At 40.8% G+C, this 27,759-nt stretch overlaps 1 protein-coding gene across 18 annotated transcripts in view; it reads right to left on the bottom strand.

The window, feature by feature from the left end:
• Positions 1-27,759, bottom strand: part of NFX1 (nuclear transcription factor, X-box binding 1) — an 81,697-nt gene that overhangs the window by 39,452 nt on the left and 14,486 nt on the right. For all 18 annotated transcript variants that reach the window (XR_014301691.1, XR_014301692.1, XR_014301693.1 and 15 more), the window contains exons 3-9: positions 24,668-24,826; positions 21,482-21,559; positions 16,705-16,810; positions 14,210-14,281; positions 11,709-11,848; positions 3,391-3,490; positions 3,090-3,307 (exon numbers count right to left, since the gene is read on the bottom strand). Coding sequence is in view for 8 of the 18 variants with exons in the window: in XM_082694597.1 (XP_082550723.1) it covers positions 3,090-3,307; positions 3,391-3,490; positions 11,709-11,848; positions 14,210-14,281; positions 16,705-16,810; positions 21,482-21,559; positions 24,668-24,826 (873 nt within the window). In the remaining 10 variants the exon portion in view is untranslated. The remainder of the gene's footprint in view (positions 1-3,089; positions 3,308-3,390; positions 3,491-11,708; positions 11,849-14,209; positions 14,282-16,704; positions 16,811-21,481; positions 21,560-24,667; positions 24,827-27,759) is intronic.

Here is a 27,759-nt window from a genome sequence, read left to right as displayed (position 1 = left end):
TCTGCTGGACAGAAGCTTCCCGGCTGGCAATTCCCCGCGCACCCCTTCCTCCAGCATTTGAATAGTTCATTCCAGTGTCTTCTTATTGTGATGTAGTATTCTCCACTGATTCTGATGAGAAGTCTGCTGTAATCTTACAGCAGAATGTGAGGAATCCTATTTCTCTTGCTTTCAAGATTTTCTCCTTGTCCTTGGCTTTCAGCTTTTTACTTATGTTTAGGTGTGAATCTCTTGGAATTTATCTTATTAGGTAAGTTGAGCTTCTTGGATACAGAGATTAATGGTTTTCAATAAACTTGAAAAGTTTTCAGTTATTCCAATACTTCTTTTGCTTTCTACCGTTGTGATTTTCCCCTATACATATGCTTACGGGCTTAAAAGTGCACTGCATTTGTATGAGGTGCCATTCACTTTTCTTCATTCTATTTTCTCTCTGTTGGGCATAAATTGCTCAGTGCTCTGATCCAATGAAGTGTGGGTAGGGGTAGTCTTTGAGTCAAGTCTGCGAAGTTTGTTCTGACCTCAGAAGGGCTCCTCTTAGCTATCTTATCTATCCCTGGTTCTTTCTGCTGAACTAGCTGGCTTACATTTTAGCTTACTGCCCTTAAATAAAAAGAGGTATTATTTTTTAAAAGTCCTTAAGGTCTCAACTTCTCCACAGTGTTTCAAATCAAGGTCCATTCCTTTGGGGGACTACTTTGTAGACTTTTAGAAAAAGTCTCAGTCACTTACTCTTGGTGCCGAGTGGGACACTAGCCTCTGGTTTTCTTGACTTGTTTTTCCAGCGTGGAACATCTGCTCTAAAAAGTGAGCTGTGCTGAAGATGACTGGGGCCCCAACAGTCTAGCCTGTTGTGACTGGGGTAAGAACTGACTTATGGGTAGGGCTGTATGGAAAGGAGCCCCCGACCTCTCAGCTGTGCTTACCAGAAATTTAGCCTCTTCAACTTAGAGTTAGAGGGGATGAAAAATGCTGGCAGTCTGCTCTTCCCAGTGAGATATGGTAACCCTGGGCTGGGAGCTTAGGGGTAGAGGCAGCCTCATCTTCCTGGCACACCTATCCTGAGTAGAGCTTTTGTTAAGTTGAGCTCGGGGAGGAAGGAAGGAAGTGGACTATGACTTAAACGACACTGACTCTTGCTGTTCTTACTGAATTTTAGATTTTCTTTAATAAATACTTCTTCATTTGATGTATGCTCATAGGACAATTTCCAGAAACTTTAAGTGACTGCTTTGTAATAACTTTCCCTAGCTTTGCCTGTTTTGCTGGGGAGTGCGTCCATGTAGCTCATGTTCCCATCCTGAAAGCAAAACTCTCCCTAGTGTCTTGTACTAAAGTGATCTGTCTAGGATAGAAATTCCTATTGAGTGAGCTACTAAAAGATCTCTGCAAGCTTTCTACAGATAAACCAGATCTGAATAAACTTGACATTCATTGTTTTCACTAGCCATAGGCTTATCTTTGAGCTTCTTAATCCAACTCAGCCTAATTCCTTACAAATTTTCCATGATTAAAAACTTGCTGAGGTACAGTGGTTAACCTCAAACCCCTTCATCTGGTCTTGTCCCACCTCTGGGCCTGTTTATACAGACAATTACTATCTTTCTCTTGGTCAAGTCCCCATGCACTACCAATTTACATTTCCTCTTTCTCTCATTGCCAACATATCTTAGCCCCACAGTGGGATTTCTGGTCATCATATATGAAATCATTACAAAACTGACCCATGAGCCTTCTGAAAAGGGAAGACCCTTACCATCCTTGATTTTGAAGCCATTTGATCTCCATTTTACAGAGATTATCTGAAGATACATTTTTATAGTAAGCAGAGAGAACCAACACACAACTGATTTTCCCAATGCAGTAAAAATATGTATTAAAATATAAGAAAAGAGCATTTCTCCTCTATACTTAATTTTAAAATCACACTGAAAAAAATAATTAGGGTGTACCTACCAGTTTTTGCTGTTTCTGGAAAAAGTACGAAATCCCTCTTTTCAATAAACATGGAAACCAAACCTAAAGATTTTAGCTTCGCTAATTAGTTATAGGAACACCTCTCTTATATAAACTCCATTGCCCACGTCCATTTTACACAGCCTTTGAACACTCACCCAAGAGAGAAGGTGCCAAGTCATTGTAAAAATATACAGGTATATTCCCCAAGGACTGCTTCAGAATGTCTCAGAATTCAGACTATTACTTTAAGGCTAATTCCAACAAACTTTTTTTGGTTTCTATATCCAAGTAATCAGAAGCCACAAGTCAGAAAAAAGGGAGAGTCACTAATGGTAGGCACACAGACATACTAAAAGCAATGACAGGAAAATAAACAACCAAAAACTTTACCTAGTAGATAAAGCAATTCAAAAGGCACATTGGTGTAGGGAAATTGCCTGAGAAACCTCAGCAGGCCCTAAGGGCATCACTGTACCCAGTAACTGAGGTTCAGGAAAATGATTACTCTGGGTCAATAAGGAAGAAAGAAATTATCTTCAGTAATCTCTGTTTAAAGAAAGAAAATGTAATTTTTAGAAAACCACTCTTCCAAAATGATGTTCAGGAGGTCTTTTCCCCCAACTAGATGAGAAACTTACCTATAGAGGAAGTATTTCTTGAGTACTCCAAATGGCTAAAGTTTTATTGTACTTATTAGCATTTTAATTCTTAAATATCTCACCCACAGTAATTTAACATGTTCTTATTATATGAAAATGCCTTTAAACACTCACCGACCCCTGGATTGGTAAAAGGATATGTGGTGTTCATACTATGGCAGGCTACTAAGAGAAATTATAACCCACCCACCCCTACCCCACCCTGCCATCCCACATGGGATAGTATCTCACAACTGTCCTGAGTTAGTAATAAAATACCCAAAGCAGAAGGAGAGCTCACTTGGGCATATTTGAGCTCTTACAAGTATACTTTGAGGAAGAAAGGAAAAATGCCCACACAAATTTGATCATTAATATTTTCAAAAGCCTCTGATATTATAACTGAAATTTAACACTATTCTGCTTATATAGTCACTGCTGCCAAACATTTCCATTCACATTGTTAAAAACAGCTTTATGCCTATTGGTTACCTAGGGAACCACATGGCAGAGGCTTGCCACACACTTTTCCACACGAAGGGACAGGATCCATGCAAGTTTTCCGACCACTACTTCCAAGTTCTAGCAATTGGCTGAGAGGAGTTTGGCCACAAGGGCAACATCGCACCAGCTGGGGGAGCCGTGGGCATGGCTGGCAGGGCTGAGGGTGGCACACTTGAGAACATGTATGGTTCCCACATTTCAAGTCCCTGTTAAGAAAAACAACAGACTATTATATAACTGTTGCATAAAACATGGCTCTATTCTATCTGAGAAAAACATAAAACCTTACTTGCCACATATCTTTAAACAGCCAAAGTCGCCAAATCCATCAGACTTTCCTACATCTGTTCCACATAACACATCTCGGGAAGTGCTGCCACAGTAGCATACTTGAGGACACAATTTCAAAAACAAAGGTTAGTAAACTGTATGGGTTCTTGAAATATTCCAAACAATCTATAAGAACCTAGCACAAAATGCTATTCATTCGTGTTGATCAGACCTGATGCAGAAACAAGTGTGACTTCTACAGCAGCTCTAAGAACCAGCTAAGAGGCTTTATCATAGGAAGAAGTAAAAAAAACCTTGTAAGTCTGTTGGTATCCCCTAGTGCCTCTGCAGCACATCCCCAAAACATCATTAAAGTGAAGCAACCTTCTAAATTAAGAGACTATCTGGCTCATAAGGCCACGGCTGAGAACCATCCACCCTCAGGCTCCCTGGGGTCCTCTGGTTACAGGAAATGGAAGCTAAGCTGGGGACAGTCGTGGAGTGAGTGGAGTGAGGACTGGATCCCCACAATCTTCACTCCAACCCAAGCAGCACAGATTTAGTACTTTATATATTGGGGTACATTTAAAATGCTCAGAAAAGCTTTCTGTTGCTAAAAAGGAGTAAGAAAAATCAGCGTAATATAAAATCCTTAATAATCTGTATTCTACTACCATTGAATTTGAAGTAATCATGTTTGAGTATTCACACTGAGTAGAAAGCTTTTATTTGCTAGATAAAGAAAAGACTTTTATTTGCTAGATAAAGAACCCCATCCAACATCTATAGATCGTCCTGTGGGTTCAAGAAATGATGAGTTCCTTTCTTTCTTTTTTTTTTTTTAGTTCCTTTATTTCTTAATGTTAGCAAGAAATATGTGTTATATTTAAGGAGTTAGGTTTCTGATGTATTAATATGTAACAAGGTGTGATAATTAATTTTCATCAATTTATATAGTTTTTTCTAAGTGTCATTCACATTTTCAATTGATAATAAAAAATTTATCTTGTTAAAAATCAATCTGTGCAAATATAGTTGGCCCACATAATAGATGCAAACCAAAAGAGTAGAAACTAATTGAAATCTTGCAGACTTAATGATGCTCTTCCTCTTTCTCAGTGTAACTTAGATATCTACTTGGACAGAAAATCAGTATCAAAATAAATGACATCTTAAAATCACATATTAGTAAAAAATAAAATAGAATACTTCTAACTTCAAACATTAGAAATGTTTATAAGTAAAACACTGTCGTGAACAGACCAAAAACTTTCAATAAGACACGAGAAGCAGGAAAGTCTCAAATCAATAAAGACCTAGATGCTTTAAAATCCACATTCCATCTTCCAGTAAGTACATTTGCAATTTTATCTCCTGTCCTGAAACTGATTCATTCATTCAATAAAGATTTAATGAGTGAATATAGATGTAGGAAATACAACGGATATTTATGGTATCAATAAACCGGTAAATAAATCCTAGTAACTGGGAATTTCTGCAAGGAGGCTTTTCTTTGTTAAGTTTCTGCTCAGACAGAAGAAAAGCACTTTTTTTTTTTTTTTTTTTTGGCGGGGGGTATGAGCAGACAGCTGTGAACAAAAGAATTGAGGGTCAGAAATAAACCCACACCCAGGGGTGCCTGGGTGGCTCAGTGGGTTAAGCCTCTGCCTTCAGCTCAAGTCATGATCCCAGGGTCCTGGGATCAAGCCCTGCACTGGGCTCTCTGCTCAGCAGGGACCCTGCTTCCTCGAGCCCCCCGCCTGCCTCTCTGCCTACCTGTGATCTCTGTCTGTCAAATAAATAAATAAAATCTTAAAAAAAAAAAAAAAAAGAAAGAAACCCGCACCCATATGGTCATTAATCTATGACAAAGGAGGCAAGAATATACAATGGGGAAAAGAGTCTTTTCAGTAAATGGTGCTAGAAAAATTTAACAGCTACAGGTAAAAGAATGAAACTAGACCATTTTCTTACACCAAACACAAAAATGTCCTCAGAATGAATTAAAGGCATATATGAGAGACCTGAAACCATTAAACTCCTAAAAGTAAACATAGGCAATAATCTCTTGGCCATTCCCCTTAGCAACATATTTATGGATATATCTCCCCAGGCAAGGGAAATAAAAGCAAACATAAACCATTGGGACTACACCAAAATAAGAAGCTCTTACACAGCAAAGGAAACCATCACCAAAACAAAAAGGCTACCTAATAAATAAGAAAAGATATCTGAAAATGAGATGTCTATGAGGGGTTAATATCCAAAATATATAAAGAACTTATGTACTTCAACACCAAAAACACAATCCAATTAAAAATGGGTCAGAAGCCATACACATTGCTGACAGATACACAACATCATTCATCATCAGGGAAATGTAAATCAAAACCACAATATCACCTCATGCCAGTCAGAATGCCTAGTATCAGAAAGGTTAGGATGGGGTACCTGGGTGGCTCATCCTGTTGGGCGTCTGTCTTCTGGTCAGGTCATGATCCTGGGATTGAGCCCCACATTGGCTCCCTGCTCATGGGGAGCTTTGCTTCTCCTTCTCCTCCCCGCTCATGCTTTCTCTCTGGCTATTTCTCCCTCCCTCTCTCTCTCTCTCTCTCAAATAAATAAAGAAATAAAATCTTGAAAAAAAAAAAAAAAAAAGAAGATAAGGACTAACAAGTGTTGGTGAGAATATGGAGAAAAAGGAACCCTTGTACACCACTGGTGGGAATATAAATTGGTACAACTACTATGGAAAACTGTATGGAGGTTCCTCAAAAAATTAAAGGCAGAAATACCATGATCGAGCAATTCTACAACTAGGTCTTTACCCAAAGAAAAGAAAAACACTAATTCCAAAGATACATGCACCCTAAGCTTGTTGCAGCATTATTTACAACAGCCAAGATATGGAAACAACTCAAGAGTCCAAACAGATGAATGGGCTCCCTGGTCAGTGGGGAGTCGTCTACTCTCTCTGACCCTCCCCCCATCATGTCCTCTCTCTCTCAAATAAATAAATAAAATTCTTAAAAAAAAAAAAAAAGAAAGAAAGAAAGAAAGAAAGAAAAAATAATGACACCTTGCCATTTGTAACTATATGGATAGACCTAGAGGGTATTGTGCTAAGTGAAGTAAGTCTGACAGAGAAAGGCAAATACTGTATGATTTCACTTTTATGTGGAATTGAAGGAACAAAACAAATTAATCAACAAGCAAGCAAAAAACAAACAGACTCTTATTAAATACAGAGGACAAACTGGTGGATGCCACAGGGGAAGGGGGTAGGGGGATGGATGAACCAGGTGAAGGGGATTAAAAGGTACAAATTTCCAGTTACAAAATAAGTCATGGAGATAAAAAGGACAGCACAGAGAATATAGTCAATAATACTACTACAATAACAATATATGGTGACAGTCTATACTTACTGTGGTGAGCACTCAGTAATGTATAGAGTTGTCAAATCAATATGCTATACACCTCAAACTAATGTAATGCTTTTAATTCAGCTCAGTAAAATAGAAAAAATAATCAAGGATCAGAAAATTGTGACAATAGGGGCGCCTGGGTGGCTCAGTGGATTAAGCCGCTGCCTTCGGCTCAGGTCATGATCTCAGGGTCCTGGGATCGAGCCCCGCATCGGGCTCTTTGCTCAGCGGGAGCCTGCTTCTCTCTCTCTCTCTCTCTCTGCCTGACTCTCCGCCTACTTGTGATCTTTCTCTCTGTCAAATAAATTAATAAAATCTTAAAAAAAAAAAAAAAAAGAAAATTGTGACAATAAAACCAAAATTGAGCCCCTGATCAATCAGGAAATAACCTGGGTACAACATTAAACCCTGTTATGTATGCCAAGGCACAAGAGACAGCAATATGAGCTGGTGACAGAAGAGTTGGTTGGTCACTGCTGGTTGAAGATTATTAGAGAATCAAAGGCAGTCTGGAAGAAGGTCTCTGCTGCCAGCTTTAGCCTATTCAGCATTTCTGTCAACACATGAATGAACCCCTGGGAGGAATGCTTATTAAATCTCTAGACAAGGCTGAAAGGGATCCAAGAAGAATTACAAATGAAGATAAATAAGTATACTTGTGGCCCTAATAACAGTCTCCCAGATATTTACTGCAGACAAAAAAAAAGTTTTCAACTGGGTTTGAAAAATCACCTACACAAAAACAGAAAAGGCAGAGACTGGGATCCATATAAATTCGTACAAAAAAGACCTGGGTGAGTTAGCTGAGAAAAAGCACAATATACATCAAGAGCTAAATATGGGGGCACCTGGGTGGCTCAGTGGGTTAAGCCTCTGCCTTCAGCTCAGGTCATGATCTCAGGGTCCTGAGATGAAGCCCAACATTGGGCTCTTTGCTCAGCGGGAAGCCTGCTTCCCTCTCTCTCTGCCTGCCTCTCTGCCTACTTGTGATCTCCTCTCTGTCAAATAAATAAAATCTTTAAAAAAAAAAAAGTGCTAAATATGGTCCACAAAGGGACTCTCCCACACCATAGTCTATACTGGTAAGACCAAATAGACAGTATATACTTCACTCCTGCTTTATCTCAAATGGATCTGGGGTAGCATATAAGGATATATGAAATATAACAAAGGAATATAAATTTAAAGATGTGAAAAGTAGAACAATGGCAGAGATATAGAGTAAATTATGGCTAAAAAAAGTATACTACAAAGACAAACATTAGGTCTGTTACCCAGGGTTCCCAAGATAAAAAAATAAATCATCTTTGAGGAAGAACAACTAGTTTTGGGGGGCGCCTGGGTGGCTCAGTGGGTTAAAGCCTCTGCCTTCGGCTCAGGTCATGATCCCAGGGTCCTGGGATCGAGCGCCGCGTCGGACTCTCTGCTCAGCGGAGAGTCTGCTTCTCCCTCTCTTTCTCTCTGCCTGCCTCTCTGCCTACTTGTGATCTCTGTCTGTCAAATAAATAAAATAAAATCTTTAAAAAAAAAAAAAAAAAAAAAAGAACAACTAGTTTTGGAACTAAGGCCAGACAGGAATTTCTCCCAAGAGGACCCATAAAGAGGACAGTTAAGTAATATACAGCACAGTTCCTCACAGGAAATCCTCATAGTACACAACATAAAACATTTCATAGAGCTGTTAATTATTTTAACTGCCAACATAGATCAACAGCATCACACCAAAGTAAAATTTAGTAAAATAAAACTCTACAGGGTACCAATACATGGTAGTCCACGATCCCTGCAGATCAGGGGCTATTGTAAAAACAGAAGAATCACAGAGTATGTGTTTCTTTGTGGCTCACTTCTCTCACACAGCATTACCTTTTAGAGATTCACCCACTTCATAGCATGTATCAATATTACATTCCTTTTCATGGCTGAATAATAATCTGCTTTATGGTTACATTTGTTTATCCATTCATCAGGTGAAAGACATTTTTTTGGTCCTGCTTTAAGATTTTATTTATTTGAAAGAGTGACAGAGATAATGAGAGAAGAGCATGAGCACAGAGGGAGAGGGAGAAGCAGACTCCCTGCTGAATAGGGACCTGACATCGGGCTCAATACCAGAACCCCAGGGGTCATGACCTGACCCAAAGGCAGAAACTTCACCCATGGAGCCACCCAGGCGCCCCAGGTGATAGACATCTGAATTGTTTCCACATTTTGATTATGATGAATAGTACTGCTATACACATGCATTTATTTACAAGTTTTGTACGGATGCATTCTCTCCCCTTTTGGTTATATGACTAGGAGTAGAAATGCTGGGTCATATGGTAAAATTCTACACTGAACCTTTTAAGAAACTACCAGACTGTTTTCTAAAGTGGTTATACTATATTATCCTATTGTGGTTTTAATTTACATTTCCTTAGTATTTAAAGGTTTTAAGCAACTTTCACATGTCTATTAGTTATATGTATATATACATATATAACATATATATATATATATATATTTAAAAATTTTACTTATTTCACAGAGAGACAGAGAGCACGAGCTGGGGGAAGGGTACAGAGAGAGGGAGACACAGACTCCCCGCTGAGCAGGGAGCCCAGTGTGGGTCTCAATCCTACGACCCCAAGATCATGACCTGAGCTGAAGGCAGACGCTTAACTGACTGAGCCCCCAAGGCGCCCCTATATGTTTTCTTTTGAGACGTTTCTGTTCAAGTCTTTGTTCATTGTTAAGTTGTTCCTATTTTTTTTGTTGTTTCATAGGAATAATTCAAATATTCTGGATAAAATCTGCAAGTGATCTGTTCATTTTGTTAATGGTATCTTTTTTTTTTTTTTAAAGATTTTATTTATTTGTTTGACAGAGAGAAATCACAAGTAGGCAGAGAGGCAGGCAGAGAGAGAGAGAAGGAAGCAGGCTCCCTGCTGAGCAGAGAGCCCGATGCGGACTCAATCCCAGGACCCTGAGATCATGACCTGAGCCGAAGGCAGCGGCTTAACCCACTGAGCCACCCAGGCACCCCAATGGTATCTTTTGATGAATAGAAATTTTAAATTTTGATTAAAGCTCAATGTATCGGGATCCCTGGTTGACTCAGTCAACCTGCTTATTTTCCCTCTTTTGCTCTCTCCGTCAAATAAAATTAAAAAAAAAAAAGTTCAATGTACCAGTATTTTTCTTTTATGGTTAGTATTTTTGTTGCTCTGTCCAAGAAATCTTTACCTAACACATGTGAAAATATTCTCTTATAGTTTATTCTGGAAGCTTTGTGCTTCTGGGTTTTTACATTTCAATCTGTGATCCACATAGAATTCATTTTTGTGTAAAGAATAAGACAGAGGTTGAGGGCTTTTTTCTGTTTGTTTTTAGTTATTTAATTGACAGAGAGAGAGAGACAGTGAGAGAGGGAACATAAGCAGGGGGAGTGGGAAAGGGAGAAACAGGCTTCCTGCCAAGCAGGGAGCCCGATGTGGGGCTTGATCCTAGTACCCTGGGATCGTGACATGACCTGAGCTGAAGGCAGATGCTTAAAGACTTAACCACCTAGGTGCCCCAAAACATTTGTTTTTTCTTATGTATACATCCAGTTGTTCTAGCAACATCTGTAAAAAGACTCTCCTTTTCCCACTGAATAACATTGTGGTTGAAAATCAACTGACTATACATATGTGGGTCTATTTCTGGACTTTATTTTCTTACATTTATCTAGTGAGATAACAATAACACCAATAACTGCACTGTCATGATTACTGTAACTTTTTAAGTCTTGAAATCAGACAGTTTAAGTCTTTCAACTGCGTTCTTTCTCAAGATTTTTTTGGCCTTTCTAGATCCTTTTTTCTTCTTCTTTTTTTTAAAGTAGGCTTCGTGCCCACTATGGAGACTAACACAGGCTCTCTCTCAACCCTGAGATCAAGACCTGAGCCGAGATCAACATTAGGGGTGCCTGGGTGGCTCAGTCATTAAGCATCTACCTTTGGCTTAAGTCATGAACTCAGGTTCCTGGGACTGAGCTCCACACTGGGCTCCCTGCTAGGTGGATAGCCTGCTTCTCCCTCACCCACTCCCCGTGCTTGTGTTCCCTCTCTTGCTGTCAAATAAATAAAATCTTAAAAACAAAGAAGAGTCAAACACTAAACCAACTGAGCTACCCAGGCACCCCTCTAGATCCTTTTCAAGAAGTTTCTTTTTAAAATAATTTTCCAAACACTTACTTTTATTTTTATTTTTTTAGATTTTTTTTTTTAAAGATTTTATTTATTTATTTGACAGAGATCACAAATAGGCAAAGAGGCAAGGCAGAGAGAGAGGAGGAAGCAGGCTACCCGAGGAGCAGAGAGCCCAATGTGGGCACTCCTGGGATCATGACCTAAGCTGAAGGCAGAGGCTTTAACTTATTGAGCCAGCCAGGCACCCCTATTTTTATTTTTTAAAGATTTTATTTATTTATTTGACAGAGAGAGAGATCACAAGGAGGCAGAGCAGCAGGCAGAGAGAGAGAGAGGGAAACAGGCTCCCTGTTGAGCAGAGAGCTTGATGTGGGGCTCGATCCCAGGACCCTGGGACCATGACCTGAGCTGAAGGCAGAGGCTTAACCCTCTGAGCCACCCAGGCACCTCCCCCAAACACTTAACTTTTAAACAGCATTTCAAAATCTACTGTCCAAATTCCATAGGACAAAGGCCTATATTGGTATTATGAAACTAAACACTGAACTTAAACAATACAACTCAACACTGAAACCATCTAAGCATTAATGTATCTTACTTTTCTCTACCCAGGGTATAGTGCTACTAGAGGCCTTGTAACTATAGGCTTGAGGTCAATCTATGTCATCAAGAAAACTATAAATAAGGTTCTAGAAAATACACAAATATTGCTGGCTAGTGTGCCCACCACTTACCCTGGTTCAATATGATCCGACAAGGCTGGCATTGACCCCCATGGCACAGCTCAGCACAGTGATGCTGACCACAATTCAAAAGATTCTCACATGGATTGGAACAGTGGACTGAGGCAGCCTGACCACAGCGAACTGTGTGCCTAGAAAGAAAACAGATGTATAGACAGTGTTGGTCTGATGCTGGACAAGTTTTCACTGGATAGCTAAACTAACAATGAAGCCCAAAGTTTACCTCCCAAAACTATGAAACCTTTCTCTTGACCCCATTTCCCTCACTTTTCTCTTTACCTCCTTTAATCTTTATTTCCTTTATTTCCTTAATAACTCTTCTCCCCTCCACTCTTTTTTCTCCTGCTTTGCTTTCCTTATTTCCCATCCTGACTTTCTCTCTCCCTATATTCTGACCAGTGAAGAAGTGAAGTTCCTCTCTGTAGATTTCTTCACTGAGTTCCCATCAAGTAGCATACAGGAGGGGAAAGAGCCGGGAGCTCCCACAGTATCTTATAGATGGAAGTAGGAAAGCTGGGGGCGGGGTGGAGTGGTGAAGGGTTAGTTTTAATGTATACACTAAGACTGGAAGTACAACGGCAATCTCCTGGGATTTGGTACTCCAGCATTTTGTGTAGTTATAATACTTAAGAACTATACTGTATATGACTTTGATTCAGGATGGGAAAATCATTCTGGCTTTGTTCGAATAAGCATCCCAATTTAATTTTGCTGACTTATTGGCTAGAGAAGGTTTTTGGACAACTATCATCAGGTTTCTCTCCAAGGTAGTGGTTTAGAGCTTGGAGTCTATTCTCCTATAAGAAGAGTTTTATTCTATCCCCTACTTTCATCTCAACTACGTATTTTGTTTTAAAAAGTCATTGTTGGGACGCCTGGGTGGCTCAGTTGGTTAAGCAGCTGCCTTCGGCTCAGGTCATGATCCCAGCGTCCTGGGATCGTGTCCCACATCGGGCTCCTTGCTCCTCAGGGAGCCTGCTTCTCCCTCTGCCTCTGCCTGCCATTCTGTCTGCCTGTGCTCGCTCTCTCCCCAGCCCCTCTCTGATAAATAAATAAAATCTTAAAAAAAAATAAAATAAAAAGTCATTGTTACATACACAGATGATGTTTCCAGTGCTTAGCATCATGGCTAACATCAACCCCTGGAGGTGTACACTATTACTTCTATTCTGTGATTTAAAAAATGAGGCTTGGGTGCCTGGGTGGCTCCATGGGTTGAGCATCTGCCTTCGGCTCAGGTCATGATCTTGGAGTCTTGGGGTCGAGCCCCACACTGGGCTCTCTGCTCAGCGGAGAGCCTGCTTCTCCCTCTCTATCTGTCTGTCTCTCTGCCTACTTGTGATTTCTCTCTCTCTCTGTCAAATAAATAGATATAATCTTTTAAAAAAAAAGAAAGAAAAATGAGGCTCAATGAGACCAAGCAACTTGCCGAGGTCAACAGCTAATTAGTGGCACAGCCCAGATACAACCTGGTCTTTCTGACTCAGAGCCCTTACATGTGATTCTCAGGCCACACTACTATCCTTTTAAGTTCAGACAAATGTGATTCACTGATAATTGGCTGAATCCCATTTTGTCTTGTGGTTCAGAAATCATATGGGTCTTACTGGGCCTCAGAAAATTCCATAACTATCAGTGATCCTTGCCCTGATGACGGAGAACTTGTATTATAACAAAAAGAGGATGGGCTCTGGGGTTACTTATTTGTTCATTTAACAATATTCATAGAAAACCTTGTTGGTGCCAGATATAATGCTAGGTATAAGTAAATGGTCCCTGTCTCCTGAACCTTAATAGGTCTGGGTTTATTGTTTTATTATTATTTTTAAAGATTTTACTTATTTATTTGAGAGAGAGAGGTCACAAGTAAACAGAGAGGCAGGCAGAGCGAGAGCGGGAAGCAGGCTCCCTGCTGAGCAGAGAGCCTGATGCGGGCCTTGATCCCAGGACCCCAAGATCATGACCTGAGCCGAAGGCAGAGGATTAACCCACAGAGCCACCCAGGCGCCCAACAGGTCTGGGTTTAATCCTGATTCTTTCATCCACAGACAAGTTGAGAAAAAAGTCCCTGACATGTTGGCATTCAACTAAAATGGGTAATCTCACTATGCAAATAACTTCTTAATTACTTATAGGACTGCAAAGGACTAGGGCAGCAGAGCAAACTAATATTTACAAAAAAGTACTATTTAAGAGTGCGTAGATGGCTCAGATGGTTGGGCATCTGTCTTCCGCTTGGGTTGTGATCTCCAGGTCTTGGGACTGAGTCCCATGTCAGGTTCCCAGTTCAGAGGGGAGTCTGCTTCTTCCTATCCCTCTGCCTCTCCACATTTGTGCTCTCTCTCTCAAATGAATAAATAAAATCTTAAAAAAAAAAGTACTATTTATGCCTACCACTTATTTATATCTTCCTACTAATTCTTACTTTAGAAATTCACATATAAATCATCAATTTAAAAACTGAAGTCTTTAGAGAGCAGTTCTAACTTTACCTGGTTCGTCCACATTCGCATGTTTTAGTCATAAAGGCAGGGCAGGGTGGGCAAGGTCCAGGATGGCAGAGACTAAAAGAGAAAGGCTTAGATTAGTAAATCATACTCATGTATCCAAACCTGAACAAAGTTGCTCCTACTGGGTCTTATTGGGAATGTGCCAACAAATAAACCTACCATGAATGTTTTAGTATTTGCCTAAAGTTGATTAAGCTATTTAAATGGAAATATCAGGGGCGCCTGGGTGGCTCAGTGGGTTAAAACTTCTGCCTTCGGCTCAGGTCATGATCTCAGGGTCCTGGGATCAAGCCCCACATTGGGCTCTCCCCTCCCTGGGGAGCCTACTTCTTCCCTCTCTCTTTGCCTGCCTCTCTGCCTACTGGTGATCTCTGTCTGTCAAATAAATAAATAAATAAATCTTTAAAAAATAATAAATAAAATAAATGGAAATATCAACAATGCTTTCATATAGGAAGAATTGGTGGGGGTGCCTGGGTGGCTCAGCGGGTTAAGCCGCTGCCTTCGGCTCAGGTCATGATCTCAGGGTCCTGGGATCGAGTCCCGCATCGGGCTCTCTGCTCAGCAGGGAGCCTGCTTCCCCCACCTTCTCTCTACCTGCCTCTCCATCTACTTGTGATCTCTCTCTGTCAAATAAATAAATAAAATCTTTAAAAAAAAAAAAAAAAAAAAAAGAATTGGTGGAATTGTCATCTTAGAATATTTAACCAGGGGGTGCCTGGGTGGCTCAATGGGTTAAGCCTCTGCCTTCAGCTCAGGTCATGATCTCAGGGTCCTGGGATCGAGGCCCTGCATTGGGCTCTCTGCTCAGTGGTGAGCCTGCTTCCCCCTCTGGCCTTGGCCTGCCTCTCTGCCTACTTGTGATCTCTCTGTGTCAAATAATAAAATCTTAAAAAAAAAAAAAAAAAAAAAGAATATTTAACCAGAAAAATACAGCCCAAGTCAAAATACTGGTTTTATTTGGTTCTGACATTCAAAGATGACATTTCCAAATATGGTCTTAGCTCATTTAGTGAGACGTTTTAGGGCCTCCTTTCCCTTCAGACATGGTGTTGACCACCTAATCTGCATAACTTTAGACGTTCTCTGGTAGTCATGACAAGAGGCCATTTCTGCAAAAGAGTTCAGAAAGAGGGCTCATGCACAGGGATAATTTATTATTGAATCTACCTAAAATGCCAACTGAAGGAAGGAAAAGTTTAAACAGATGAGTCCCTGGGTTTTAAGGAAGGACCCATGGAAGGAGTAAAAGAGCAGGCAGCAGGCCAGGCTGTGTAACCCTGTCTGGGCAGCTTCTATCACAGGCAATTCCCTAGCACCTCCCCCCACATCCTGACCCACAAGGCCTCTGGCCAAACATTTACCCCTGCTCTGAGCAGGAGAAGCACCAAGGTAACACTCTGACGTCTGTTTTACTTTTAGATTTGGGTATTAAAAACAAGTTACAATTACTTGACCATTTACCATATGCCAGATTCTATACCAAGCCTCTTAGATGCATTAAATTAATATTCATAGAACTCTGTAAGTACTGATGCTCATATCATTATTATTTTAGGGATGCAGAAAGTGAGGCTTAGAGAAGTTAAGTAACTAGCCCAAGGTCACACAACTGTTAAGTGACTTGACCCCAGGAGTTAAACATTGGTTTAACCCTACCACAATTGCCTTTTCACAGACAGAAGTCTGTCTTATTCCCTCTTTTGAACCTGGATATCACTGGAGGATATTTATTCTTAAAAGCCAGCAGTATAGTGTCATGGAAATCCCATTTCTTTTTTTTTTTTTTAAAGATTTTATTTATTTATTTGACAGAGAGAGATCACAAGTAGGCAGAGAGAGAGAGAGAGAGAGAGAGAGGAGGAAGCAGGCTCTCCATGAGCAGAGAGCCTGATATGGGACTCGATCCCAGAACCCTGAGATCATGACCTGAGCCGAAGGCAGAGGCTTAACCCACTGAGCCACCCAGGCGCCCCGGAAATCCCATTTCTACCATGTCCTAGCACTATGACTTTGGGCAAGATACTTGGCCTTTCTGAGCTTCATTGGTAAAATGGATATGATAAATATTTATACATAACCAGGGTGTTGTAAGGATTCAATGAGTTAACTTTTTTTTTTTGAAAGATTTTATTTATTTATTTGACAGACAGAGATCACTAGTAGGCAGAGAAGCACGCAGAGAAAGAGGAGGAAGCAGCCTCTGTTGAGCAGAGAGCCCGATGCGGGGCTCGATCCCAGGACCCCGGGATCACAACCTGAGCCGAAGGCAGAGGCTTGACCCACTGAGCTACCCAGGCGCCCCTCAATGAGTTAACTCTTGCAGAGTACCTGGCCCAGTGTTAAGTGTTCAGTAAATGGTACCATACCGCCCTTCACCCCATCCTGCTACACACTAACCAAAAGATAAAGGTACTCAGAGCCATGAGCAAAGTGTGTCTACCAGGAATCCCCAGCGGTCTAGTGTTCCAACTTACAGGTTACAGGAATGCGGGCAGTCCTGGCCAGGCTGTTTCTTTCTACAAACCTCACCACAACTATGTGGAATTTCATTTCTGCTCCATTCAGGATTCTTCACCTTGCCTAAAACATATCAGATCAGAGAGTCAATGGTATAAACTTCAACTGCATCTTAGACTTTAATAAACAACACAATACAGCTAGACAACGTGAACTTTAGTGTGGTTTTCATTAGTGTGACAAACATATCACCCCACATCCTAAAATAAAAAGATGACTGTAATGCTACTCATCAAAAGCTTCACTGAAAACAAAAAAACAAAAATCAAAAGCTTCACTGAGTATGATAAATCCTAAATTCTGGATTACCTGGAAAAGAGAAATAAGTCATTTTTACTTTGACTAACTTTGACTAACAGACATATTTAATCTAAAACAAAAAACCCCACAACTTTTGTAAATGGACCCGTGAACAGATATGGGAACATCTGCCATAAGGATTTGAGAGAAGTAGTAAGGTTGGGGGAGAAGAACGAAGAAAGAAGGGAAGAGAACAATGGGGTGGGAGACGGGGCAGCACTAAGAGATGGAAAGGACAAAAATCCCCCACACAGTAGGAATTTGCCAAATTTAAAGCTATGAAGTAGGCATAAGAGGGCTATAATTTTATAATTAGTGTGTATCTGGAAATCTTTAGTGACTTCTATGAACTTAGCACAGAGGCAGGAAGTGTAAAACTGAGGCACGGGACTCCTCCATGCCCTTGAGGAACTCATCTTTACTTGGGCAATTTACATCCAAATGATGGCCTGTCCCCAATGTTTGGCCTCTGCTGCTCTATCTTGTTTCTTTCAGAAGCTTTATTCATGTTGAGAGGTTTGTTATTCCTAAAGGCCTATGAGTCCCAAATCTAAATTTTTTTTCTTTTTCCTCCCCCCACCCTCACCAAATTTACACTTTCTGCACTGCCCTGAATCCTCAGTTCCGGCCCTCTCTGTCCAAACATCTGCTGAACATCTCTGTGTGAGGTGTCACAGTCACCCCAAACTGTCTACATTTATAGTCAAAGTTAGTATCCTCTCTCTGAAGCCCCTCCTTCTTCAGTGTTCCCTATTTCTGTCAGCAATACCATCACTGTTAGAGTCACAGACTTAAAAACTAGAGTCATTCCCAACTCCTCTTTTTCTTTCCATAATCTACTTAATCACCAAATTTTCTTAGTTTCCCTACACAGTGTATCCCACACCTTGCTACTTTTACTCTTGTCTATTTGCCAGACTCATCTCCAGTCTATTAGAAAAACTTCCCTGCAGGGTGCCTGGGTTGCTCAGTGGGTTAATAAGCCTCTGCCTTCGGCTCAGGTCATGATCTCAGGGTGCTGGGACTGAGTCCCACATCGGGCTGTCTGCTCAGCAGGGATCCCGCTTCCCTCTCTCTCTCTGCCTACTTGTGATCTCTGTCTGTCAAGTAAATTAGTAAAATCTTAAAAAAAAAAAAAAAAAGAAAAAGAAAAAGAAAAAGAAAAACTTCCCTGCTTCTGTGCTTTCTTGCTTTAATACAGTGCCCTGGTTTCTCCCGACCATCTTTCAATGGCTCCATCTTTTTTCCCTGACTCTAAATGATGTTTTGTTTTTCTTATTTCTGCCAGGGTTCTGCATTAGACTCTTTTCACTCCTTACCCTTCTATCCACTACTCTCAACAACTATCATCCCTAAGTCCTCATCTCTCTTTAAATATTCCTAACTCCCAGGGAACCTGGGTGGCACAGTCAGTTAAGTGTCTGCCTTCAGCTGGGGTCATGATCTCAGGGTCTTGGGATCAAGCCCCGTATCAGGCTCCCTGCTTAGTGGGGAGTCTGCTTCTCTTTCTACATCTGCTTCTCCCCCAGCTCATGCTTCCTCTTTCAAGAAGTAATTAAAAAAAAAAAAAAAAAAAAAACTTTAAATTTTCCTAACACCACCTCTTACTGGAGGCCTTGTTCACTCATCCCATTCAACGTTTATAAATTGAACTCACTGTCCCCATCAGTCCTGCTGCTCTTGACCTGCCTTTTTCTGTCCTTGGTATCATCATTTTCAAAAGCATGAAACTTTGGAGCCACATTTGGGTTCTTCCCTTTCCCACTGTTATTAATTCCTATTTATCTTTGAAATCTGGTACCCCCTTCCTTTCTCTCCCACTCTAATACCCATTATAGACTTTTATTATTTTTCACCTGGATTCTTACAAAACCCCCAAATGTTTAGGCCCCCAAACACTCTATTCCCTCCCACCAGACTAATCTTTATAAAAAATCACACTGACACCTTCAGTGGATTCCCACAGGCTGCCAAATGAAGTCCCTGCATCTAAGCCTGGCAACAAGAAGTCAGCCCTGGGGCGCCAGGGTGGCTTGGTTGGTTAACCATCTGACTCTCGATTTCGGCTCAGGTTATAACCTCAGGGTTTTAAGATCCAGCCCCACAATGGACTCTGTGCTGGCTGTAGAGTCTGCTTAAGATTCTCTCTTTCCCTCTGTTTCTGCCACCCTGCTGCCCTTGTATGCGCACACGGGATCTCTCTCTCTCCCAAAAAACAAAACAAAACAAAGAAACAAAAAACCAGTCGGCCCTGCCTTTTTAGTCATTTCCCATGCCTTCACCTTTACAGATCCTGGGCTCCATAACCAACGACTCTCGTTCTCCTAAAAGATCCCAAGCCTTCTTATTTTTAAACTTCTGCTTATGCTACTCTCCTCAACAAATCTTTCCCCTACCAAGATTTTACCTAGTTTTCAAGCTCAGTTGAATTGTACCTCCTTTTTTAAGGATTCCCTAAATCATCTAGCCCGAAATGAGAATTCACCCCAAAGATCTCCCACAGTTCTTTGGACTTACAGAACATCAAGTTAATTGCGTCTTAGCTCTTAGACTGTAAGCTCTGGGAAGTCAAAAGCAGTCTTATTCCCCTGTTTCTTCATGATGTCTGCTACTAAGTTCTCAATAAAGTATATTATATTAATGGTCTCCCAAAAGAGCAAAGAGACGCAAAGTCATTAGGTCATTATAAGACCATTATTTGCACTCCTACACCATTTTACCTTACTCAGATCATCTTGACCTTCAGCCCTCATTCTTCTACCTTCTTAAGGCCTCATATCTAATTTGTCAGTGAAGGCTTTAACAAGATTTTTAATTCCATTGTGGAGCTTTTATGTTTAAAAATCCTTTAAAATAAGGTAATTAAGCCTTGGTATTGGTCCAATTTGTATAGATTTACATGGATGTCTTGCTCCCAGCTTCATGTTGCCTTTCCAACAGTACATTCCAGGGGCGCCTGGGTGGCTCAGTGGGTTAAGCCACTGCCTTCGGCTCGGGTCATGATCCCAGGGTCCTGGGATCGAGTCCCGCATCGGGCTCTCTGCTCAGTGGGGAGCCTGCTTCCCTCTCTCTCTCTGCCTGCCTCTCCATCTACTTGTGACCTTTCTCTCAATCTCTCTCTGTGTTAAATAAATAAATAAATCTTAAAAAAAAAAATTACCAACAGTACCTTCCAAAATACTCATCCCTTCAACAAATATTACTTTAGTATCTTTTAAGGCTCAGATTTTGGCAATAAAAGATCAGATTTATTTGGCAATAAAAGATCAGGCATAAAAGATCAGCAAATTCCAAATAAAAGAGTGGCTAAAGTGGGAGAGGGGATAAGAATGGGAGGCTTCCTTTGGAAAACAATGTTTGGGGTCTGATGTTGAACAGATGAGTCAGTGACAGAGATTTAAAGATGGGAAAGAACATTCTAGACAGTTGAGTTCACCAAGACACAGAGTCTAGAAATTGAAGACTTCATGACCAACTTTTGTGAAAACTGCTAGTTAAGTAATGGGAAAGAAGAAATAGGAGCAAATTAAAGTTTACAGAAATAAACAGGAAGAGCTAGTCATTTCAAGAAAGGAATGGCTGAAAGCTCCAAGAGCTACTGTGCTGCCAAAAAGGTTAAGAACTTATAAATCAGCCCTGGATTTGTCAGGAAGGGACCACTGATGACTTCTGAAAACAGGTGCAGCAAGGTGAGGAGGACAGAAGCAAAAATGCAATGGTCAAGAAGGATGGCAGATGGTTGAGGAGCAAAATTTGAAAAAAATCAAGAACTATATGAAGGTTAGCCTTTAAAAGGCAGGAAAGAAAAAAAAAATACGTGTAAAAGAAAAGACATGCAGATAACAGACTAGCAGCAAGAATGGGCATCTAGACTGCAGAAAGTTCTCCCTAACACATAGGGGAATTGAGTTTTTCAAAACAGGAAGAAGTATTCCATAAAGAGGGAAGATAAGAGTTTGTAATGTAAAAATGTAAAAAGAAAATTTTTCTTTATTTTAAAGACCCCAATGACTGATTTTCCAGGTAAAAATAAAGTATTTTTCAACACCACTCTTTCCTCATACTGCTCAAATCTGAAGTATCAAAACTGTTAACAGTTAAGGGTAAGAAAAAGCCCATGTCTATGCCTGCCTCCACCATCTGGTCAGTTCTGGTCTAAAGGTAAGATCAAGGAGACCAGAACCACAGCTCAGAAGTTGCATTAGCCTGGTGGGGATGATGAGAAGGCCAGGTCCAGAACAGCTTGCCAAGAGCATAAAGGCTTGTGACTCTGGCTGTGTGATGGACCACAGGCAGATGGTGTCGGTAGACTCCTGAACTTTTAAGTCTTATTAGGAACTTCTAAAACATGCCTGGCACATCACGCCTTCTGTGCTGGAAAATGGGTTACGATCCATGAAGTGGAAGAGACTCAAGTGAAAGCAAAAAACTCACCACAGAAACAAGTGTAAGTATTAGGAACATGTGCAGAGACATTCTGACAGGCAGGGCATCTCCAACCACTTTGGCCATCTGTCAAGAAAAACAAGAAGAAACCAAAATAATTTCCTTATAAAAGCACATGTAATTTTTAAAAATTTAAACCTAAAAGAAGCCTTAATATTTAAGCAACAGTAGTCATTTTTTTCTTTTTTTCTTTTTTAAAGATTTTATTTATTTATTTGACAGAGAGATTACAAGTAGGCAGAGAGGCAGGCAGAGAGAGAGGAGGAAGCAGGCTCCCTGCTGAGCAGAGAGCCCGATGCGGGACTTGATCCCAGGACCCTGAGATCATGACCTGAGCCTAAGGCAGCGGCTTAACCCACTGAGCCACCCAGGCGCCCCAACAGTAGTCATTTTATGATAAAAAATCAGATATTAAGGATATCAGGATTTTTTTTTTAAAGATTTTATTTATTTATTTGACCAACAGAGATCATATGTAGGCAGAAAGCAAGCAGAGAGAGAGGGGGAAACAGGCTCCCTGCTGAGTGGAGAGCTCAATGCAGGGCTCAATCCCAGGACCCAGAGATCATGACCTGAGCTGAAGGCAGAGGCCTAAACCATTGAGCTACCCAAGCGCCTCAAGGATATTAGGATATTAAGAAACAAATTCACAATACTGAATGCTCTGCTTAAACATTACATTTGGGCTTATATTTATAAGGGCTTTAAATATAGTAATCAAACAGGTACCCATTTTTTAAATGTCAGCTGAGATATGATTGACATATAACACTAAGGTGTGCAATATGCTGGCTTGATACATTTATTATACTATAATAAGATTATCACTGTCACATTAGCTAACACCTCAATCCCCTCACATGATTATCAATTTATTATGTGGTTCTAGTATTGAGGTAAACACTGAACTAAATCTTGGCTTGAAAAAACAAACGGATAAAATATTTGAGTACAGGGGTGCCTGGGTAGCTCAGTGGGTTAATGCCTCTGCCTTCAGCTCAGACCATGATCCCAGGGTCCTGGGATTGAGCCCTGCATCGGGCTCTCTGCTCCGTGAACAGCCTGCTTCCTCCTCTCTCTCTGCCTGCCTCTCTGCCTACTTTTGATCTCTGTCAAATATATAAATAAAATCTTCCAAAAAAATAATTTGAGTACATTCAGGAAAACCCAGATGTCTTCTTTTTTTAAGACTTTAAGTCGTCTCTACACCCAACACAGGGCTCAAACCCACAACTCAGAGATCAAGAGTCGTATGCTCTACTGACCGAGCCAGCCAGGTGCCCTCAGATGTTTTAAATTAGAAGAGTGACAGATCAGAAAACATATGTTATTTTTTCTTAAAAGGAAATTTTAAAAGGTTTTATTTATTTATTTAAAAAGCTTTTATTATTCACTAGAGAGTGTGTGTGTGTGCAGGAGCAAGCAGAGAGGCAGAGGGAGGAACAAGCAGACTCCTGGCTAAGCAGAGTGCCTAAGGCAGGGCAACATTCCAGGATCCTGAGATCATGACCCCAGCCAAAGTCTGAGGCTTAACAGAATGCGCTACCCAAGTGCCCCTATTTTATTTATTTATTTTAGAGAAAGAGAGAGAGCATGAGCTTGCGGAGCTGGGGGCAGGGGAGGTGGGAGGAAACGCAAAGGGGGCCAGAGTGGCAGCGAGATAATCTTTCATCCAGACTCCACACTGAGCACAGAGGCTCAGCTCTTCAGGGCTCAGATCTCATAACCCATGAGATCATGACCTGAGCCAAAACCACAAGTTGCCTGTTTAACCAAATGAGTCGACCAGGCGCCCCAGCAACTGCTTTCTATAAATTTCTAAAGCAAACTATACAGGAAATGTTTTCTGTAACTGATACCTGGATGAAAGTTACCATTTTCAATAAATGTGACTGATTTTTTGTATTCCAAATATACTTTGGTATTGTTAGGTTAAGCTGTTTTTAAAAATTTCCTTCTTTAGGGTTGCCTGGGTGGCTCAGTTGGTTGGGCAACTGCCTTCAGCTCGGATCATGATCCTGGAATCTCGGGACTGAGTCCCACATTGAACTCCCCGCTCAGCGGGGAGTCTGCTTCTCCCTCTGACCTCTCCTCTCTCATGCTCTCTCATTCCCTCTCTCAAATAAATAAAATCTTTAATAAATAAATACATACATAAATTTCTTTCTTTAAAAAATTTTATTTTGGGGTGCCCGGCTGGCTCAGTTGGTTAAGCAACTGCCTTTGGCTCAGGTCATGATCCTGGAGTCCTAGGATTGAGTCCCACATGAGGCTCCCTGCCTTGGCAAGCAGTCTGCTTCTACCTCTGATCCTCCCTCTTCTCATGCTCTCTCTCTCTCTCAAATAAATAAAATCTTTAAAAAAAATTATTTTATTTTCACTTTTTAAGCTCTATGCTCAACATGGGACTTGAACTCATACCACTGAGATCAAGAGTTACATGCTCTACCAATTGAGCCAATCAGGTGCCCCTTAGTTCTTTATTCAATATCTACAGCTTCATATCAGTCATCTGAAACATGTGTTCAAGGAAACAGAGCAGATAAAATATTCAAGAGGAATTGGTTATTTTTATTATTCTTAAAGATTTTATTTATTTATTTGACAGAGAGAGACACAGCAAGAGAAGGAACCCAAGCAGGGGGAGTGGGAGAAGGAGAAGCAGGCTTCTTGCTGAGCAGGGAACCCGATGTGGGGCTTGATCCCAGGACACTGCAAACATGATCTGAGCTGAAGGCAGACACTTAATGACTGAGCCACGCAGGCACCCCAAGGAATTAGTTATTTTTAAATCTAAGTTTAAGGAGTGCCTGGATGGCTCAGTCAGTGGAACATGTGACTTGATCTCAGGGTTGTAAGTTGGAGCCCCACACTGGGTATAATTAAAAATAAAACCTTAGGGATGTCTGGGTGGCTCAGTTGGTTAAGCATCTGCCTTTGGCTCAGGTCATGATCCCAGAGCCCTCGGACTGAGTCCCACATTGGGCTCTTTGCTCAGCTGGAAGCCTGCTTCTCCCTCTGCCTGCCACTCCCCCTGCTTGTGCATGCGTCCTCCCTGACAAATAAAAAGAAATAAAAGAAATAAAATAAAATCTTTAAAAAAAAAAGCTAAGTTTAAAACCTGAACATATCAAATGAGTGAGAATAACTATTCAGAAGAGAGAAACAACTGACCTGCTTGAGATGCTGGAGACCTTGCCCATTTCTTTATGCAGTTCAAATGAAACACATGATAACAGCTCTGACAGCTCCACACTGGCGCTGTGACACGAACCAATTCACAGCACACCATGCACTCATATTTTTCTGTAGTAAGCTGTTCAATTAGAGAACCTGTTTTAAAAAAACAAACAAACAAATTAATTCAAACACAGAAAAACATTCCCTACTTTAGTCAGCCAAGGATCAGCAAGGCATTTAAGGGAAATCTCCAAACACAAAGGTTTTAAGTATGTCTAATTCTGAGTAAGGTGGCTGTTCAGTGTTTGGGGCGAAGAAGAACAGGAGTATGCTGAGGAAGAAGACTTAGGAAGTGGACATTCAGGTGGGGATTTGCACAATTGAGGAAACAGTCCCTGGAAACTGCCCAGGAATTGCCCAGAATAGCCAAATGCCCCTTATAACACAGCAAGTTGCTTCTGTTCCTCAGAAGCAACAACTGTAGCACCTTGTCCTACCTCCTATGAATCTGATCCAGATCCGTGAAGTCAGGCTTGGAAAAAGCTCATAAAACTGCAGTGGTCAACCGAAAGAAACCTAAGCCTGGATAGGTTCCAACAACCCAGGGTGGGTTACCTCCTTTCTAGTAGTTGCCATGAAAGTCTCATCTCAAAAAAAAAGAAGTCTCATCTCTTCTAGTAGTTTCCATGGAAGTCTTTAGTTGATCTACTCAAAAAAGATGTTCTTATAATGCCATGGTAGGGTTACTGGACTGAAGGAGACACAGACCCTGGTTCCAGAAGCCCAGCATCTGGTGAAGGAGATCAGCATCATTAGGAATCCTCCCAGCTGGATTCCTTATTACCTTCGCTGACTTCCAGATTTTTCCTCAAACACGATCTCAACAAAGCCTTTTTAGATCCGAAGTAGAGTCAGGTACTCTCAGATGTATATGTGTGTGTGTGGGTGTGTTTTAAAAAGAGAGAGAGAGAGAGAGAGAAAGACAGAATTTCTTCTGAGCAGGGAGCCTGACATGGGGCTCAATCCCAGGACCCCAAAATTATGACCTGAGCTAAGAGCTAAAGGCAGATGCTTAATTTATTGAGCCACCCAGGCGCCTCTTTCAGTCTATACTTACAGCATTTACTTCATAATACTATTTTATTTGTTATTGGGTCCAAATAGGTTTTAAGAATAAACTAATTAACCTTATATATATCATGCCAAGTGCTGTGCTTATGCACTTTACATATATTTAATTTTTGTAAAAAGGCTGTAATATAGGTACCATTTTATAGATGAAGAAACTGAGGCTCAAAGTAGTTCAATCACTTACCTAAGGTCACAAAGCTCACATTTTAATCATTTTAGAATATTAGCTTTCATAAGATTACTTTCTGTTTGTCTAATTTAATAGCAAAAGAAATACAAAACACAAGAACTATAAAGTCTGTGAGACAGGGTAAGGGCCTTGTCTGCCTTGCTCACTGTTGTATTTCCAGTGCCTAGCCATTAGCAGGTGCTCAGTAAATATTTATTAAATGAATGGATGAAGAAATAAATGAGTATCAGCTCTCTCCCTTGAAAGTTTCAGGCTTCAGTAGTTTCTATCTATCTACTTATTTATTTGACGCAGAGAAAGAGAAGAAGCATGAGAAGGGGGGAGTGGCAGAGGGAGGGGGAGAAGCAGGCTCCCATGAGCAGGGGGCCCCATGCGGGACTCAATCCCAGGACCCTGAGATCATGACCCGAGCCCAAGGCAGCCGATTAACGACTGAACCACCCAGGTACCAGGCACCAGTAGTTTCTGAAATAGCTCTTTTGTTCAGACAAAAGCCTGGAATAAAGATTTGTGTGGTTGATAAAGAGAAATCTACTTGCTTTAGGTAAATGATAAACACATCAAAAAACTGAATTATACTGGGGCGCCTGGGTGGCTCTGTGGGTTAAAGCCTCTGCCTTTAACCTCTGGCTCAGCTCATGATCTCAGAGTCCTGGGATTGAGCCCTGAATCTGCTCTCTGCTCAGCAGGAAGCCTGCTTCCTCCTCTCTCTCTGCCTGCCTCTGTGCCTACTTGTGATCTCTGTCTGTCAAATAAATAAATAAAACCTTTAAAAAAGAAAAAACTGAATTATATTAAAAAAACTAAAAAACCAGACTTAGATTCTTTCTTAAAAGCAGGGACACCCTACCCTGCATTGGTTAATGTCTCTGAATAACAAAGTTAATTACATTCCTACCATTTAGTATGCTACATATGAAAGATTCTGAAGGGGTAAGTAAGAGAGAGCTCATTAAAGAGTAAGATTATGAGTAAGTCATCTACATACAAGAGCCTGACTGTGCAGAGGAACAGTCTGTGAGAATTACATTTGGAATAAATTTTGTGGAAAGTGCCTATTGACTATTTTAGGACAGAAGTGAGAAGTGAAGGACACAAAAAAGTAAGTGAGGTTGGGAACATACACGAGAACCCTATGATTGACTACTGTTTTGATTTTTGCCCTGAAGGTTGTCTTTTTATTTTATTGTTTCTCTTACTCATTAAGTTTTGGCTTATTAATAATTATATTAATAACATATTAATAATTATTGTTTTATATGTGATGTTTCTAAATCTAGTCACAGTGAAACTGACGACTAGAATGCACATACATATAGCAAAGTGGGAACAACTGCCAACTTTGAATAACCCACAAAGCTCTACTAAGCCTTCTCCAAAGGCTGTCTCTCTCACATCCCATTTTGAATCTGACAGTAAATCCTAGTACTATATTCAGAATTCATCCAGAATGCAACCCCTGCTGCTATTACTGTGGCTCAAGCCACTATCTATTCACCTGGATTATTAAAATGGCCTCCTAACTAGTCTTCCTACTTCTGCCCTTGCCCTACTTCAGTCTATTCTCACCACAGCAGCCAGAGGGAGCCTGTTAAAATGCAAATTAGATAATGCAACTCAAGTCCAGAACTTGCCAATGGTTCTGACTTCACATGTCTATAAAAGCCAAAGTCCTCACCAATGGCCTTCATCACTTCCGGTCTCCACCTATTTCTCTTTCCCTAAGTCACTACTCTAAGAACACACTGGCCTCCTTCCTGGTCCC

This window comes from Mustela nivalis (assembly GCF_964662115.1).
Source record: "Mustela nivalis genome assembly, chromosome: 13".
Classification (NCBI taxonomy): Eukaryota; Metazoa; Chordata; class Mammalia; order Carnivora; family Mustelidae; genus Mustela; species Mustela nivalis.
The sequence above is the reverse complement of the archived record's forward strand: the minus strand, read 5'-3'. Positions and strand labels throughout refer to the sequence as shown.